We start from the raw sequence: 19,448 nt of genomic DNA on the forward strand, positions 1-19,448 counted from the left end.
CAGACGGCGACCTTTCCTCAAAGCTTGTCTGACATGTCTGACACGTAACAAGGCAGAAAACATACTCTGGCTTTATTCTAACATGACGGCTGCGGGAAATAGAGCTCCTATACACACCGGCTAGCCCGCAAATGACATTCTTCCAGAAGATGCATTCATATTCATGATAACTCATGTGCTGCAATATTCTTCAGAAACGACGACAAGATATAACTCCATGGCATGTCACTGTGCTGGTCGCCGAGCAATAATAATACTGGCAATATATCTTTCTAATGGCTGTTATCAGCTGCAAAAGATTCTAACCTTCCCTATGCAGACTGTGTGGAAGCAGGAAATCTGGGCGCCTGCGGCTAACGGACGATTTGGGCGTCCCCATAGGTGCTAATGCAAAATATTGACTATGGGGGCCCAAACAAGAAACTTGGCCAGCCTCTAATTTTATCTGGGCCTGTCTAACCAATTTTGTTTGTTTTGTTTGTTTGTTTTTGAAAATTAGAATGTTTTAGTTTTTGAAAATGTTTGTGTTTTGTATTTGCAACTTTTTAGTTTTTACAAACTATCGTTTAGAAATGTATAATTTTCAAAATTATAGGTTTGAGGGGTTTTAGGGTTAGATGTCAGGAAGGGGAGGTTTAGGGTTAGGTATCAGGAGGAGGGGGTTTAGGGTTAGGCGTCAGGCAGGGGGGTTAGGCGTTAGGAAAGTGGGTTCTAGGGATAGGTGACAGGGAGGGGGGTTTAGGGTTAGGTATCAGGGGGAGGGGGTTTAGGGTTAGGCGTCAGGCAGGGGGGTTAGGCGTTAGGAAGGTGGGTTCTAGGGATAGGTGACAGGGAGGGGGGTTTAGGGTTAGGAATCAGGAAGGGGGGGTTTAGGGTTAGGTATCAGGAAGAGGGGAGTTTTAGGGTTAGGCGTCAGGAAGGGGGGTTTTAGGGTTAGGCGTCAGGAAGGGGGGTTTTAGGGTTAGGCATCTGGAAGGGGGTTTTAGAGTGAGGCATCTGGCAGGGGGGTTTTAGGGTTAGGCGTCAGGAAGGGTGTTTTTAAAGATAGGCATTAGAGTTGGGAAGGTACTGTGTGTAGTAGGGTTAGGTATAGTTGTAGTTAAATAACAGTAACATTTGCCAATGTTTTACGTTCGTCATTACCACTGAAAATATTTTTAGTTTCCATTTGGCGCCCAATTAACAATAGTAGCTACCGCTACTGCGTCTCTTCCCGCCATGCACTCCCGCTCGCGACAACCCCCCCCCCCCCCAAAGATCCCGCGCTCGTATTGCCGCTGAAAGTTAGACGGGAGATCAATGAATGGGAATACAGTACCCATTTATTGATCTAAGTCCCCATGTGAATGACCACCGCCATCAATGAGATGGGGCTGTCATTCACAACAAGAACTGATACTTACACGTCCACGCATTACTTCCTGTTTTCGTAGTAATTCTACACACAGGAAAGCTATGCGTGACGACATCTTGTGGCCAAATAGTAAAATTACATCTACCATCATTTTTTTTTTATTATCATACTTTTTTTTACGTTTAAATTTAATCCGTTACCTCCCACACTCCCCAATAGTTACCCCAAAAATGTTTTTGTAAATATGTATGTGTACCTTAGGGACTGAACTTTTTTAATATGTATGTCAAGAGGGTGTATTACGGTTACTTTTTAAATGATGGGCTTGTAATTTGTGATGGACATAAAACTGAAAAAATGCACCTTTATTTCCAAATAAAATATTGGCGCCATACATTGTACTAGGGAAAAAATGTAAACGTTGCAATAACCAGGACAAATGGGAAAATAAAATGTGTAGGTTTTAATTATGGTAGCATGTATTATTCTAAAACGTAAAACTATAATGGTCGAAAAATGAGGAATAATTATCTTTTCCTTTTTTTTTTTTCTTATTTTTCCTGTTAAAACAGAGAATAAAATAATTCTTAGCAAAAAGTTTCCCCAAAGAAAGCCTAATTGGTGGCAACAAAGAAGAAATAGATTGTTTTGAGGTGATAAGTAGTAATAAAATTATAGGTGAATGAATGGAGCACCTGACAGGTGAAAATTGCTGGGTTTTTTTAAGGATAAAAAGGAGGTGAAGTGGTTAATAATTTGGCCATACCGGCGATGACCCTTGAGGCTCGAGCAGGTATAGTAGAACAAACTCAAGGACAAAATAATAATAAAAAAAAAAAAAAGATAGGGTCAGATGTTCTTTAACATAACCGTGCATATTCCCCGGCAATAAATATTTTCTGAGTTGGCAAAACAATAATGTCGAGAAACAAATATCTTAATGCCTATCAGCCACATCTGTCTCTGTCTTGCTTACAAAGGCTATTTCCTTGGGAGGATATCTGTCTATTAAACGTGCCCACTTGTGTATGAAAAAGCTCACTCCAAATGAATTGGATATTAAGTCAAAAGCTCTTCTCAGCCTGAGAAACATTAGGCGGAAAAAAAAACAGCTTCAAACGAAGAAACGCAAGCTGCATTTTCCTAAATGGTGATTTTCTTTGCTGACTCATAATATGTTAATAACCTTGATTCCTTGCCTGTGCCTTAGAGTGCTCGTTATTTCCAGATTTTTAGCAATAACTGACGCAGCGACTCTTCGGTGGCGAGCTATCAGACACAGGAGATGTTATTTCCATGGTACAGTATAATGACAATGTTATATACTAACCTGTTGTCATCAGTGCTCTAATTAATTCCTTTGTAATTGCTCCAGGCAAGGTATGTACCCGACAGTAATTTGGCGTAGTTGATATAAATTACTCATCAACCATCCCTCTGCCTATCATCAACATGAGCTAGTTTTGCTTGGGGTAACAGCTTTGTCACCAGAAAATATTTTAAAGCCCAGTTTCAATTTTTGGGGGGGAATTCCCCCATCTCACAAGCGTCTTACAAATTATGTTCAAGTGCAGGAGAACCTGTATTCATCAGTGAAGTGGAAGGAGGAGACACACACTCTAAAGGAAGTAAGGCTGCTGAACTGGATTATTCCAAATATCCTGATGAAGACATCCGTGGATGTGGAAACATGTCGATAAACTGATCAATTTTGGGGGGCCCCAGAGAGTACGATCTGGCGGAGTAAAAGTGTACTATCTACCTCAGAGTGCGCTGGAAGAGCTGGAACGCAGGAAGTGGAGGCAGCACGGAAGTGACATCATCCTCCAAGGAAGCGGCCAGGAGAGTAATGATGGGAATTCCGGCTCTTTTCAGAGAATCGGCTCTTCTGAATCGGCTCCCATTAAAGAGCCGGCTCTTACGGCTCTCAATCGGCTCTTCATTAAATATCACTAGACACCACTCAGAATCTGAGTAAAAGCCACGCCCCCGTCTCCATGACTGCTTATCTGACTGGGGTAATCCCTCCTGCTACTGCTCTGCTCTACACTCCTACAAGCTGAAAGAGGAGGACTACATCTCCCAGCATGCCTCAGCGCCCTTTATCACATAGCAAAGCATAGCTGTGTGGGGCGGCTGAGGCATCGGCTCTTTTACAACTGAGAACCGGCTCTTGTCGTTCGCAGCAAAGAGCCGGCTCTTAGAGCCGGCTCGTTCGCAAACGACCCATCACTACAGGAGAGTCCAAAGACACAGCCGCGGGTGCTAGCGAGCGGCGTGTGCAAGTGACTGGACGCCGCCAGAGTGTGAATCACCCTCACGGAGGACTTAGACGGTGGGGACACATACCCAAGGGGTAGTGAGTAAATGTACAAATAGTATCCAGCACCGGTAACCAGCTGTGGCACGTTGTGCTTGCTATCTGTATAGGGGACAGTGCCGGAGTCACCTCTCTCGCTCTCACTGTTCCGTATTGGGTGTCCGATCCGTACAGGACTGTCTGTCATAACTACTACAGCAGGAATCCGCACACGGAACTATATCATTGTGGCATTATAGAGGAAAGGACTGGATCCACCTTATTGCTATTTTTATATTAACATTTTTTTTTCTCTTTTTTTTCTCCCTATTTTTTTTGAGGGGTCACCAGCAGGCTCATAATAAGTGTGTATGAGAAATTGAGTGTATGGCTGATTGATGTGTGTATATCTTTATATACGTGTTATCTTTACCTCTATGTGAGAGTATATAATCTTTTACAATAAAATAGAAGTGTTTTAAGATATATATCCGGCGCTCCTCTGGTTTTATTATTATTAATAGTATTACAAATTATATTTGATACTGTTAAAAAAAATCTTATGAATACCAATATCCTTGTATGGCCCCATGTGACTTACAGGTCTGCCAGGCAACCTTTTATACTGGGAGGGTGGGAGGAGATGTCTCAGGGATGTAAGTAAGATATTTAAAGTGAATGGGAACCGCATTTTTAAAATAATGAAGCAAATACTTACCTAAGGAGAGGGAAGGCTCTGGGTCGTATAGAGCCTTCCGTCTCCTCTCTCGGTGCTCTCTATCCTGTGCTGGCTCCCCCCCATTTCAATCCTCAGCCGAAATGGTTTTTGGAAGTCTTTGGGAGCCGTGTCCTCCCAAAGACGTGCGGCTCCATACTGCACAGGCGTGAGCGTGCAAGAGAGCGTGCTTGCGCAGGCGCAGTACAGGGCCGTCCTTCAGGAGCACTCGGGCTCCCTGAAGACTTCTGAAGCCTCCTTCGGCCGGGTAAAGCAGTTTTTTAATAATTTAGTCAAATACTGCTACTGGCCGAGCCAGCACTGGAACGAGGGGACCAGGAGAGGAGCCGGAAGGCTCTATAGGACCCAGGCCCTTCTCTCTCCTTGGGTAAGTATCTCTCTCATTTTTTTAAATGCGGTTCCCATTCACTTTCAAAACCTTTAAGCCACTAATGGAAAATAAGAAATTTTGTTGGACAAAAAGATGGGCCCCACCCGCTTCCTCAGGACAATGGTACCGTTTTTTTAAAGAGACTCTGTAACAACAAAAACCTCCCCTAGGGGGTACTCACCTCGGGTGGGGGAAGCCTCCGGATCATAATGAGGCTTCCCACGCCGTCCTCTGTCCCACGGGGGTCTCGCCGCAGCCCTCCGAACAGCCGGCGACTGTCCCGACTGTCAGTTCAATATTTACCTTTGCTGGCTCCAGCGGGGGCGCTGTGGCGACTTTCGGCACGGAAATAGACGGAAATACCCAATCTCCGTCGGGTCCGCTCTACTGCGCAGGCGCCGGAAACTTGCGCCTGCGCAGTAGAGCAGACCCGACGGCGATCGGGTATTTCCGCCTACTTCGGCGCCGACAGCCATGAGAGCGCCTGCGCAGGAGCCAGGAAGGTAAATATTGCGTCACGGCTGTACGGAGGGCTACAGCGAGACCCCCGAGGGAGGCAGGACGGCGTGGGAAGCCTCATTAGGATCCTGAGGCTTCCCCCACCCGAGGTGAGTACCCCCCAGGGGCCGTTTTGTCGTTACAGTTCCTCTTTAAGACGGAACCATGGGTTTGGGGCATCAAGGATCTTTAAGATTCCAAATTGATCCGTGTGGAGATGGAATTCTCCACGTGTGATCCTCGGCTGTCCCCAGGAGAGGAACAGAGAGCAATCAGCTCTCATAGGCAGGTGGCTATGAGAGCCGGTCGCTAGGATTGGCTGGCGGGGGAAGGGAGGGGTGTAGTTAAAAAAAAAATACATAAATGTATTTAAAAAAAGTTAACAATTAAATTAATTAAGAAAAATAGCAGCCTGCAGCAGTGCTCAGAACCCACCAACAGAAAGCTTTGTTGGTGGGCTGCAAAGGGGGGGGACATTAGTGTGCCATGTTGTAGTGCTCTGCAGCGAGCCCTTAACCACTTTCCGACTGCATCACGGCGATTGGCGTGAGTCAGGGGGCAGCCCAGGGACCGCTCCACGCCGATTGACATGAACGGCTTCCTATGGGGCTAGCAGGAGATCGCGTGCCAATGTGCACACATCTCCGCTTGGAAGGCTCCACTCCACCTTCAGTCTCCCAGCAGTGGTAGCCACTCGGAGATTGTTAGACGGCAAAACCGCTGTCTAATTAGGCTGTACAGCACTGCAATCTAAGGCAGCACTGTACTGGGGACAGCCGTGTGACACAGGAGAGCTGAAGCCTATGACAGCCGATCACCGGGATTGGCTGGCTGGGGGGAGGGAGGAATTTCAGAAAAAAAATAAAATAAATAGGTACATTTATTTAAAAAAAATGTTTATATAAAAAAATTAACACTGGTGGAGTGATAAGACCCCACCAACAGAGAGCTCTGTTGGTGAGGAGAGAAAGGGGGAATCACTTGTGTGCTGAGTTGTGCGGCCCTGCAGCAAGCCCTTAAAGCTGCAGTGGCCTATTTCCAGGAAAATGGCCTGGTCTTTAGGTAGGTTTAACACTGCAGTCCTCAAGTGGTTAAAGGGAACCTAAACTGAGAGGGATATGGATGTTTCCTTTTAAGCAATTCGGGATGGAACCCACAAGAGCGTTTTTTTGAGCATTTTGGCAGCGCTGCGATACGCTAGCGTTTTGCCAAAACGCTCAGCTGTGTTAATGGATGCGGCAACTTCCACAGGAGCGTTTGCGTTTCCCAGAAACGCAAACGCAGGACCTGCAGCATTTTGGGAGCGTTAGCGCTTCAATGTAAAGTATTGAAACGCTAGCAGAAACGCTCAGCAAAACCTAAACTGAGCGGTTTTGCTAGCGTTTTGCGGTTCAGCACACTGTAACAAAATTAAAAATAATTCACAGGACCAATCAGGATAAAAACGCGAAACGCAAAACGCTACACAGCCGCTGAGGAAAAAAATACACTGTTGCAAAACGCGACCGAAAACTCGCATGAATCCGCTTGCAAACCGCTCATGCAAAACGCTAGCGGTTGCGTTTTGCGTTTGCGGATTTCAGTGGGTTCCAGGCCTTCCAGTTGCTTGACAGTCCTGCTGATCTCTTTGATTGCAGCAGTGGTTGAATCACACACCTGAAACAAGCATGCAGCTAATCCAGTCTGACCTCAGTCAGAGCACCTGATCTGCATGCTTGTTCTGGGGCTGTGGCTAAAAGTATTAGAGACACAGGATCAGCAGGAGAGTCGGGCAACTGGTATTATTTTAAACTGAAAAATCCATATCCTTCTCAGTTTTGGTTCCCTTTAAAGCTGCAGAACACTAAATTGTAAAAACTAGCCTGGTCACTAGGGGGGTTTAAGTCTACGGTCCTTAAGAGTTTAAGGGGAAAATAACTGTGGTTGGGAAGTGGTTAATGAAGTCTTTATTTAGGTGTATTGGGTAAAAAATGGAGGGAACAGTTATAGTAAGTGTCCTTCTGGCTCTTTTATATTTTGGACTTGAAAGAGACACTGAAGCGAAAAAAAAAAAAGATGATATTATGATTTGTATGTGTAGTACAGCTAAGAAATAAAACATTAAGATCAGATACATCAGTCTAATTGTTTCCAGTACAGGAAGAGTTGAGAAACTCCAGTTGTTATCTCTATGCAAAAAAGCTATTAAGCTCTCCGACTAACTTAGTCATGGAGAGGGCTGTTATCTGACTTTTATTATCTCAACTGTAATTGAACTGTTTACTTTTCCTCTGCCAGAGGAGAGGTCATTACTTCACAGACTGCTCTGAAAGACTCATTTTGAATGCTGAGAGTTGTGTAATCTGCACATATTAGAGAATGATGCAATGTTAGAAAAAACACTATATACCTGAAAATAAAAATATGAGAATATTTTCTTTGCTGCTAATCTTCTAGTAATTATTCATAGTACACAACCAATTCATTATATCATATATATTTTTTCGTTTCAGTGTCTCTTTAAAGCGGAGGTCCACTTTAAATTTTGAAACATACCCTTTCCTGGCAATAGAATATTGTTATTGCATCAACTGGGAACACAACATTCTACCAGCCAAAAGCGTCCAACCAACAGGCTTTGTAAACGAGCCTACTATGAACATTTGTGGGCTGCCACGTGATTGGATGAGCTGTTGCCCAGCCTTAATTAATCTTACTTTATACAAATTAATACAATTATTCTGCTGCCATAGATGCCAATTCATTGTTATTACGGCCCTATTTTAATCCCATTTTACCACTGAATCACCCCCCCCCCCCCCCCTCCTCTTGGCTCCCTCTCTCTCTGTTTCCATCTCGCTCTTTATGTCTCCCTCTTAATAAATGGAATAACTTTGCTTTCACACAACATCTTGATTGCAGTAATAAGTGTCTTTCTCTATTTACTCATTTAATAAGCATTTGCAGGTTTCCTCTTGATGTGCGCGTTACTGCCGGGCTGCCTCTCCGCCAGTGTTATTGCTATGCTGTACCTGAGCTCTCCCTCTCCCCTGGTTACTCCTCTGTCTGTTTCGCTTGCCTAAGGGATGCATATTACAGCGTCTACAATTACATCCCTAATTGTCCCAAGCCTCGAAATATATTGCAGTACATTTACCAAAAAGCATAAAAATTGTACATGTGATGATTACCAGCCACTTAGGGGTAAGCAAGTAAAATTCATTTTCTATGTTTATTTTTTTTAATTATACTTTATTTATCCTCTCCATATTACGGATGGGTGTATAGTCAGTGGGAGTGAGCTGGTTGTATTGAAAGCAATCTGAGACATTTCTAAAAGCAGAAAATCCAAGGTTGAAAAAGGAACCCACGACACAACGAGGCATAGGCACAAAAGTCCGTCAGTTTTACCGTTCCTAATGCTGACAATATAGAGTGTCGCACAATTAGCATAACCCGCGTTACCTAGGTACCATGAGCCAACAACCTCCTCCTAATCAACCACCCCATGCATCACGCACTCCCATGCATGACTACAGGACTTTACTAGAGCTGCCCCTATCTTGTGGAACTCTCTTTCTCATCAGGCTTGCCCCTTCTTTTGTAGTATGCAATGAACTCAATGCCGCAACCCAATTTTCAATCAAACCAGGGAGTCAACCAGTTACCACCCATATCCATGGAGTCAACCAGTCATCCCCGTGCCGCAAAGGCACTTTTCCGTGCTTGAATTGTCAAAAATTTTGTCGCTCCTTAGGGGTGATTATGTCGCATGCACAACGAAAGGGACAAAAGTGAAAATCTGGGGTAATTTTTCCTGTTTAATGGGTAAACCACATTCATTATTAAAGTGTCCTTGTGGAATGGGTTATGTCCGGCAAACGACAAGGGATGTCAGGACTCGGGAGGAGAATAAATGAGCAAGTCTGAGACAACTGAGAAATCTAAAGATCAATTTGAATCTCCTGCAGGTCATAACCTCTTTGAATGCGGCCATATGGTGGGAGATCTGAAATGGTGCGTACTTGAAAAGGTGTTCTGTGCTGAGGGTGTGGACCCCCAAACCTCCTTGTGACACAAAGAAAGCAGGTGGATAAGTGATCAGGGGACATTGACTCTGAGTGGCATGAAGAAAGCCTATAATTTGAAATGCTTCCTATGAATACTGCTCTTTTATGGCTTCTCTCTTTAAAGGGAACCTGTACTGAGTAAAATTATTTAAAATAAACACATGAGGTAACTTCAAATGAACATTACATACTTACCTTGTCATCAGTTCCTCTCAGAAGCTCACCATTTTCTTCTGACAATAATCCCTTCCAGTTCTGACAATATTTTGTCAGAACTGAAATATATCAGTTGCTGTCAGTTATAGCTGAGAGGAGAACTGATGGTGCCTTGTATCCCTATGGCTCAAGTGGCGATGTTACAGTTTAACTGTGTGCTGACCAGAAAGCTGTTGTGGAGTAATGGCCATTTTCAAAATGGAGGACAGAGAATTTAATTGATCACAGAGGACGAACAGGACGCAGGAGAGGAGAAAGAGATTGATAAGTAGAGTACGCTGGAGGGAAGTATGACTTGTGCATGTTTAATTTTCAGTTCAGGTTTTCTTTAAGCGTTGTGCCCGCCCTTGCATGGATGTGTTTTATGCTAATTACTGCACTTATATAGGATTGTTGCACAGTGGTTCTGTAAGCACTTGAAAAAGACCGCACTGTTCGAAACCTTGTGCTTTGCACTGTTACTCGCAAATAAAATTGGCCAGTTGGCCTAAAATCCAGGTCGAGACCCGGTCTTAGTTGCTATTGCCCCTTCTTTCAACACCTTTAAGAAAGCCCTGAAAACTCACCTCTTCAAGAAGACCTACCCCACCTCACTGCTGCCTTAACTCTCTTTGCTGAGAACCTCTCAATGCAGCCCCCTCCTTTTGTGTTACCACCTCCTCCCTCTAGATTGTAAACCTTTGGTAGGACCCACAGGGGCGTAACTAGGCCCCACCGGGCGCCCCTGCAGAAATTCTGAGCAGGTCCCTCCTCCCAGGACCCGCTTGGGGCCGTTTTGGAGGGCTGGAGGGGTCGCAGCATGAGGGGAAAACCATGGCCACACTCGGCGGGGAGGGGGGACGTTCCCCCCCCCCCTCCCTCCCTCATGGCTCTCCCCTCTGCGCTCCCCTCCAGATTAAATTACTGTCTGGGCAGCGGCGGGCAGTGTCTGGGCAGCGGCAGCTACATACCTTCCGTGCGTTGCAGCGTGCGTTCCTCTCTCTAGTCTCTGACGCGACTTCCTGTATAGGGCAGTTTCGAGGTGAGGTAGGCCTCCTTGAAGAAGTGAGTTTTGAGTGCTTTTTTGAAGGTGTTGAAGGAGGGGGCAAGCCTGATGGGCAGTGGGAGAGAGTTCCACAGGATGGGGCAGCTCTAGTGAAGTCGTGTTATTGCATGCGTCAGCAGAATTAATGGTAAAATTGGCATGCGCACCTTGAGCACAGCAACCTTATTGAACATTTGCCCCTGTGTGCCATGTGTGATGCCCAAGCTATGATTTGAACATAACATAAGATCAGGTGTTTTTGTGGCTACTCTTGTCATGGGTATGAAGATATTGATGGCCACACTTGTTTTATGAGCTTTAAAAGATAAGCCCCCAAGCTGTGACGGCCACCAAGAAGAGGTAAAGGAAGGGTTGTGAAAGCTTTGCTGAGGGGAGGGGCTTGGTTTGTAGCAGCACCTTTGCCTCATTTCATCGTATCTCTACGGTATCTATCATGTATTTGCTTCTTCCATTAGGCGGTGGTCCACTCCTGACCTGCAGCCAATCTTGGATGTGGAAGTTTGGCAGAGAGGTCTCCTCGGTCATGCGGTCATCCCCTCTTGCATTGCAGGGCTCATTTCTAAATCTCTTCACAGAAAGCCGCTGTTCAAGTGTTTCCTTTATCCCGGGCCTCACATCAGGCTGTCCTTACCACAGAACAAATAAACGCGAAGAGAACAGAGCTCAAGCTGTGCAGCATTTGTTGGCATTTGCTTGGCAGACAAAAGCCAAGAGAGAACCGCTCTCTCTAACACAACACAAAAACAGAGGCCACTCGACTGGATGTTCTGCAGTAAAGTGAGATCACATTGTGCCGGCGTACCGCTGGGAAATCCTCAGGATCTTTGCTACGGATTGTTAAAGATAATGGCGTTACTCGTGTTTAAATTTAAAGGTACCTCAGAGGAAAAAAATTGATTTTTAGAATGTTATTTTTTTTCTGAGAGTGTGCTTCTAATTATTTCTTTATATAGCGGCAACATCTTCCGTGTTGTGGTACAGAGTAAGAAACAGACAATAGTGGGGGCCGTAGATACATAAATAATTTCGTGTAGTAAGAGCGAACATGCAGTAAACACACAAAGTAGGTGGTTTCGGTGGCGAGCACTAAAAAATAGGCGTCCCACATTGGTAATGTTATATTGCGCGGGGCACGTAATGGTAATTCGCGGTTGCCAGATCCCGAATCACATCTCCCTCCAAGTTGCGACACTCGGAGGGGGAATAGTATTTTAAGCCGCCGGGGACTTGAGAGAGGCAGCAGGGAGAGCTGTCATTCGGCTAACCCTGTGCCCAGCTCACCGGCGGCGTAAATATACGTACGCCTATCACAAGTAACTAAAGTACCAGTAGTCCCCGACGAACTCCGTCTTATGAACGACCCGCCGATACACACGGCATGGATTCTGTGGGAACGAGTAAAGAATTTTTTTTTCAAAAAGCAGTTTTTGAGAAAATTGATTTAAAAAAAATTCAAAGAAAGAATGGCTTATTAACTTGTATGAGCATGTACACAGGGCAGAGGTGACACAGAGGGGGACAGACGTCCTGCACCTGTGCAGCCACTCGCCGATACTCCTGTCCGTGCTTCCGATCCTCTTCTGGAATTTGCGACTTTAAAGTTGGAAAACCACTGCGCCTGCGCGTCCGTGTCCACGCTCCCGCTGGCGTCACCGGGAGCATACTGCACAGGTGCAGACTATACTGGGCCTGCGCAGTACACTCCCGGTGACAGTGGGAGCGAGGACACGACCGCGCAGGCGCAGTGGTTTTCCGGGTTTAAAGTCGCAAATTCCAGAAGCAAACCGGAGGCACGGACAGGAGTATTGGCGAGTGGCTGCACAGGTACAGGAAGTCTGCAGGGGACCATTACAAGACCCAGGTAAGGTAAACTCTTTCTCCCCCTACCCCCCAACAGTAGTCCTTTAAGAACAGATGTAGGTTAAGAACAAACCTATAGTCCCTATCTCATTCGTTAACCGGGGACTACCTGTACATAAACCATTAAAGCTAGGTCTCCACTTGGGCCATGCTAATGTAAAATCACCAATCATCCAAATCCAATTTCCAATTCCTACACAGCTATGGGGATTCGGACTGGGATGTCTGGAAAAAATGCAGCAGGCACTTCTACAATCAAAATTTGGCAACACTGGTGAGGTGACCGGCATTTGTTTTTTTTTAAATATTGACGAGTTCTACTTAGAATTTTCAGACTTCAGCATGACACAAAAAAATGAGTAACTGCCAGGCGTATGTTTTCAAGCCAATAAATGACTTTCAGCAGTTCTGCAGAGAATGTGTAGGCATGATGTGAAGAGAAAATAACTAGGAATAAAACTATGATGCCTCTAATTTGAATAGAAGAAGGGCTAGATGTAATATAACATAAATCATTTTGTTTATCCCCGTCGGAAACGCAGTCTGGAAAATTTCACTCGCAACAATAGAATTATTTAAGCACAAATATGTTTGTGTCATCGCGGATATAATAATAGGATATTTAATATGCTTCAGGCTAAGTGCAATCTATGCTGAAGAGTTTTCATTTACAAAGCAGGGGAAAGGCAGCAAAAGGCAAGCAGGAGATGTTCCCCAACGCCGCGCGCCGTGAAAAACCCCCTCGCAGAATCCGCTATAGAAGTGACATATATTGGGAGATACAGCTATTAATATTAATGTCAGACGCTCCAGTCTACCTCCCGACAATTCGCAGAAAGAGACGGCAGCTGGAGGCCTTGCACATTTAATCAGACAGTGATCTCCAAAATTATGCTTACATTAAAAATCAAACTGCAGGAGAATGTATTATTGCAATCAGGGCGATAACAGGAAATGCAGATCACATTCCCAAATGGAAAACAGGAACGCCAGATCCACTGCTGGTAATGGAAACGGCATTTTGTAAGAGTAGTTCTATCTATTCACATGCTTGGAATGGCTGTAATGGGGTAAGGGAAAGTTCCTAACGTAATTATGCAAGTTATATAACAAAATATGGACTCAGAGCAGCTTTTAGGCAAAGGCAAACCAGGCAGACACCTAGAATGACATCTGCAAGAAGGCGGAGCCACCTATTTAAATGCTTGAAAAGCTTTAATGGGGTAAGGGAAAGTTCCTAACATAGAGCTTGATTCATTACTTATGTAAATCTTCTTAGGCACGTTAATGTAATAAGCGTGAGTTACTTCTAGCGCAGGCACACTACACACGCTACTGGAAGCGTAGCATTCGCTCCTTAGCAACGGCCACGTGATAGTGATGTATCGCTACTGCAAAACTTCACTAGCACAGCCACTGCTACGTTAATTATCGAAGTAGCAGGCGCGCTAGTCAAGTATCTCGGTCACAATAGGTCACTATCGTGGGGCATTTGGGAGGATCAGTAGGAAGCGCATGCTATGCTGACAGCAGCGCGCGTAGCGTGCCCACGCTAGAAGTAACTCACATTAATTACATTAACGTGCATAAGAGGTGCCTGGCTCTTCTACTGACCACATATGCTATTGCTCCGTTGTTATTACCTGATGAAGCGGGATCAAACCTGCGAAATGCGTTGCATTGTCTCCCGAAGTATGTAGATAAACTCATTGGCTATCATTCATAAAGCATTTCCGCATGCGGAAATGCTTAAAACAGCTGACTTTACCGCACATGTAACAAATTCTGCATTCATAAAGGCTCCTTCCGCATGAAAAGCTGACATTACCGAGCAGAGCGATAAATCACCGCCTTGTGCGGTGATTATTATAAAAAATGTAACAAAATGTTAATTCATAAAGATTACCGCAAGCAGTATGAGGTTGGGAAGTACCGCTCCCTTGGATGTGGCGATACCAATGTTAAGTGAATGGAGACACAGACCTCCCAGGCAGCTGCAGTAGAGTGGAACACAGAGAAATGTATCAAATCAGCAGCTTCCGTGCCTCCGCAAGCCTACCGCCACCCTAGTTCGGGAAATCTCCGCACTGCTATCGCACCAGAACACTTTTTTATGAATGAGCAGCCAGAAGTCTAAAACACCGCCAGCTGTGTTTTCCCGCACTCATTCTCCATACCGACAGCACTTTCATGAATGATAGCCATTGTATTTGACAAACACATTGGCAATTTTTGTGTCTGCTTGGAGGAGGTAAGTCCACCACTGCCTCCTCATGTTTTAAACTTTTTTGATACTTTTATCCTTTTGGCGCCTCTGTATCCACACTAAGCTGTAAACAATGGTATCATTCCTGACCAATAATTGAAATTGCCAATGCTTAAACAATGAGCGTTGCTGCGGTCATTTACCACACGGCAATCATCAGTGTGAACTGGACCTAAATCAGGCCCATTGCTCTGACTGCTCTGTGTTGGAGAAGTAGCGAGATCTCTCTGGTTTCTCCATTTCTGGACTTCTTACTTCATCACTGATCCCTGTCCTGCTTAGAAATTAAATCAAACTGCAAAGATCCCATACTGATAAGGAAGTCATCTGCAGTGTTTATTTACTGTCACCTATTCCCTAAAATAAGTGGTCAACAGAGCGACGTTTCACAAGAAACTGAAAGTTCAAACCAATTAATGGCAAAAATCACAAGCATTATGTTTCCCCCTCGTGGCAATTAACGGAGATTAGGGGGCCCCGACGCACCAAGTGTTTAACAGCTCAGCAATCCTGGTTTGGAAGCTTTGCATAGACAATAAATTAGAGCTCTCGGAACAGATTAAACAAACAAGCATTTTGCAGAACTGTTTGGCTTCAGCCTAAAAACATTTGATCAAAATATGGCAGTAAACAAGATTTTCATACAATTCCTCAAAGTACAGGTAGTCCCCGGTTAACGAACGAAATAGAGACTGTAGGTTCATTCTTAACCTGAATCTGTTCTTAAAGGAAACACCCAAGCTAAAAAAAAAAAACCTCCACTTACCTGGGGCTTCCTCCAGCCCCTGGCAGTCGTTCTGTGCCCTCGCCGCAGCTCCGGTGGCTCCCGTTCTTCTCCGCTGCAGAAGTTTTCTGGGTCGGCTTCTTGTGCGCTCCATGCCGTGGGTCACGTGGTTCGGCCGACGTCATGTACTGCGCAGGCGCAGTAGTTCTGCGCCTGCGCAGTATAATCCTGATGATGTCGACCGGATCACGTGACCCGCGCAGTGGAGCGCAGAAGAAGCCGACCCGGAACCCGACCTGGCGAGGTCGGATTCTGCAGCGGGGAAGACCGGGACCACCGGAGCTGCGGCGAGGGCACAGAACGACTTCCAGGGGCTGGAGGAAGCCCCAGGTAAGTTGAGTTTTTTTTTTTTTTTTTTTAGCTTGGACCTTCACTTCAAGTCAGAACACTGTGCCATCTCTGTCCCATCTCTGTCCCCTGTACCTCCTCTGTGCCTGCAGTGTCCCCCTCTGTGTCACCTCTGCCCTCTGTACCTGCTTATACAAGCTTAAAAGCCACTTTTTCTTTTAATTTTTTAAAATCGATTTTCTCAAAAACTACTAGTCCAATATGAAATGTTTTTTTACTTGTTCCCATGGAAACACAGAAGCCATGCCGTTCATATCGGCGGGTCGTTCATAAGTTAAGGACTACCTGTATTTATTTCTTCAAGAATAAGTGAACTTACAAAAATAGGCTCGGCTTTTTGCCCCACAAAGGCTGCAAACAAAATAAATAAATACATAAATATGGGGCAATGTAGTAGATGTGGGGCCCACTTGTGGTCTTTTTGGTAAGCTAAAGTGGAGAGAGGACAAAGAAGGTGGCTGGTGTGCCCCTTGACACCCACTAGGCCCCAAGCACCTGCCTAGGTTGCCTGGTAGATAATCCTGCTCCGCCAGGGGCATTTATGCTCCTTGATCGCTTTTTGACACTTTTTCATGACCTAACGAAGTGTATATTATGTCACGAAACATGCTATTTGACTGCATTTATACAGTATCTCACAAAAGTGAGTACACCTCTATCGCAAATATTTTATTATATCTTTTCGTGGGACAACACTGAAGATAGGACACTTTGATACAGTGCAAAGAACTCAGGGCACAGCTTGTTTACCGGTGTAAATGTGCTTTCCCATCAAAATAAGTCAACACACAGTCTTTAGTGTCTAAACCACTATCCACAAAAGTAAGTACACCCCTAAGTGAAGAATGTCAAAATTGTGCCCAATTCAACATTTTACCTCCCTGAGGTTATGTTCTAGTTAGTGTTACAAAGTCTCCAGTGTGAATGGGGAGCAGGTGTGTTTAATTTAGTGCTTTGACTGTCAAATATGAAGAATATGACTGTCAAATGCTGGAAGTTCAACATGGCAGCTCATGGCAGAGAACTCTCTGAAGATCTTAGAAAAAAAATGTTGCTTTGCATAAAGATGGCCTAGGGCTAGGCTATGAGAAGGCTGAGAAGTGAACGTCAGAGGTTAAGATGGTTAGAAAGCATGTGTGAAGCTATGGACATTGAAGGTCAGCAGCCTTGTGACCGCTTTGTGACTGCCCTTGTCTCCTATGTACGCGCACACACACACGGCAGCGCAGTCACAAGGCTGCCGACCTGACATACTGCACAAATGTGGCAAAATAGTCAGACACTCCCCTATGAAGAAGGACGGCACGGGATCCTATAGAGCCCACCTGTTCCTTCCTCAAATGCCTGGTTCCAGCACTGTCCACCCCTGGTGCACGTATTCAACCAATTGGTCGATACACTCTTGAGGATGAAAGTACTTCCAAAGATGGGCGGCTCCATACTGTGCATACAGGAACGTACTCGTGCATGTGCAGTGCAGAGCCTCCCATTTTTGGAAGCACTCTGGAACACAAGTGCTTCTAATGCCTTAAGAGGGCTTCCAGAGGTGGCAAATGGTGGACAGCACTGGAACCAGGACTTAGAGAGGACAGTGAAGGATCCAGAGCTTTCCCTGGGGGGTTGTGCAGTGCGGAGGCTCTGAGAGCTGACTTTGATGGGGAGGAGCATTCAGGGGGGGGCCCCCTGGGGGGTTGGGCAGTGCGGGGGCTCCGGTAGCAGACTTTGATGGGGAGGAGCAGCCCGGGGAGGCCACTTGGGGGGTCCGGCAGTGCGGGGGCTCTGGGAGCAGACTGTGATGGGGGAAAGTGGACCTTGATGGGTGGTAGAGCAGTCAGGGTGGAGGCCCTCTGTGTCTTAAACCAGCCCTCCTCTCACGTCACTTCAGTATTGCTTTAACAGTCACAAATCTAGCGGTGATTCCAGTCGTCCTCTACCTGCTCGCTCGGACGAGATTTACCCTGATTAGCATACCAATGCGCAATAAGTTTTTCAATTAGCACTAATCAATTTCAGCTGCCAAAAAAGCAAACCCTCTCTGCCGTAAAAAGGCCTAAAGAATGCTAATGAGGGCTTCACGTACTTATGTCATCTCCAGCTCCGGTTTATAAATGTAAATCTTTCCCCTTAATTACCTCCTGCATGACAGCTTGGAAAAAAAGGACAACTTATGAGTCATAATTCAGCTAAGTTTAGCCTGATCGCGCATTTGAAGTCCTGAGGAAGGCAGTAAATGGGGGGAAAGCGCGAGAGTTTTTATGAAAACAATCCATTTTGTTATGTATACACACGGGGTGCACCGCCATCTTTCACGCAGCTACCATTTACGCATGCTGTATAACTAATGAGACATTACAGAGATATACAGACAGCCACATTGTGCAGCTCGTGCCTGCGCCAACAAATACAAAATACTGCTTGTCTACCTGATACAATGTGCTTTCCATGAAGATGAACTTACAGTGAACCTGAAACAAAAAAAGAAAAATGTGCTTACTACGGTAAGTTAAAGGGGACCTGAAAGTGAACCCAAGGTAAAAATAAACTGATGAGAGAAACAACTGTATTTATCCTCCTACTCCTAAAAATTACCTTTTTTTTTTTTAGATACCCCATGGTTTTATTTTATATTTAAACATTTACAAAATAGATTGAATGTTTTATTGTCTCTGCTCAGTGACAGCCTATTAAAGCAGTAGGATTAGCCATACTATGCCAGGGAAAAAAACAAAACACATCTATAAGTAGATAAATACTTGATCTACTTACACACATGTATTGTACTGTCCACGTTTTGATTTCAGTGAATGCTGTATAGTAAATGAAGAGATTTCTGTTCCTGGTGGGAATCATGTCTTGTCCACAGTTTAGGCTAAATCCTGACGTCATTTCTGCCCTTTACTTTTTTCTTTGTTTCTCCCCCAATCCCTGAGTCACCTCAGCCTTCCTTGTAAACACAGGTGAGCAGGGGTTCGTGTTTCAAATAAACAGCTAGGCAGCAAAATGAAGGGAAGAGGAGGAATATATTATAGAAAAAAGACCCCCCAGCATGCAACTGTTTGGCACTGACTACTAAAGGGCCAGTGCTCCTTAAGTGTGTGATAACTCCAAACCATAACAGGAGAAAAAGTTTTGAAAGTTTTGAATGCAGGATTAGCATCTTTATCACTTAAAGGGAAGGTTCAGGCAGCGCTTAAAAAAATAAATATCCAAATCCACTTACCTGGGGCTTCCTCCAGCCCGTGGCAGCCAGGCTGTGCCCTCGGCGCTGCTCCATAGGCCCCGGTGGTCTCTGGTGGCGAGCCCGACCTGGCCAGGCAGGCTGCCAGGTCGGGCTTCTTCTGCACTCCACAATGCGTGTCATTGGTGCGTGTTGACGTCATCTGACGTCCTCCGGGCTGTACTGCGCAGGCGCAGAACTACTGCGCCTGCGCAGTACAGCCCGGAGGACGTCGGCTGACATAAGCGCACACCAATGACACGCATTGGGGGGCGCAGGAGAAGCCCGACTTGGCAGCCTGCCTGGCCAGGTCGGGCTCGCCACCGGAGACCACCGGGAGCCTATGGAGCGGCGCCGAGGGCACAGCCTGGCTGCCACGGGCTGGAGGAAGCCCCAGGTAAGTGGA

At 45.4% G+C, this 19,448-nt stretch overlaps 1 protein-coding gene across 16 annotated transcripts in view; it reads right to left on the bottom strand.

Annotated features, from left to right (window-relative positions):
• The window catches only part of EPHA6 (EPH receptor A6), a 1,277,595-nt gene that overhangs the window by 1,046,775 nt on the left and 211,372 nt on the right, over positions 1-19,448 (bottom strand). For 11 of the 16 annotated variants that reach the window (XM_068270648.1, XM_068270650.1, XM_068270649.1 and 8 more), the window contains one exon: positions 18,249-18,290. The exons of the other annotated variants lie outside the window; for them this stretch is intronic. In XM_068270648.1, coding sequence (XP_068126749.1) covers positions 18,249-18,269 — 21 coding nt within the window. In that variant the 5' untranslated portion in view covers positions 18,270-18,290. The remainder of the gene's footprint in view (positions 1-18,248; positions 18,291-19,448) is intronic. 16 annotated transcript variants of the gene reach the window in all.

The sequence above is a fragment of the Hyperolius riggenbachi genome, chromosome 2 (genome assembly GCF_040937935.1).
Source record: "Hyperolius riggenbachi isolate aHypRig1 chromosome 2, aHypRig1.pri, whole genome shotgun sequence".
Classification (NCBI taxonomy): Eukaryota; Metazoa; Chordata; class Amphibia; order Anura; family Hyperoliidae; genus Hyperolius; species Hyperolius riggenbachi.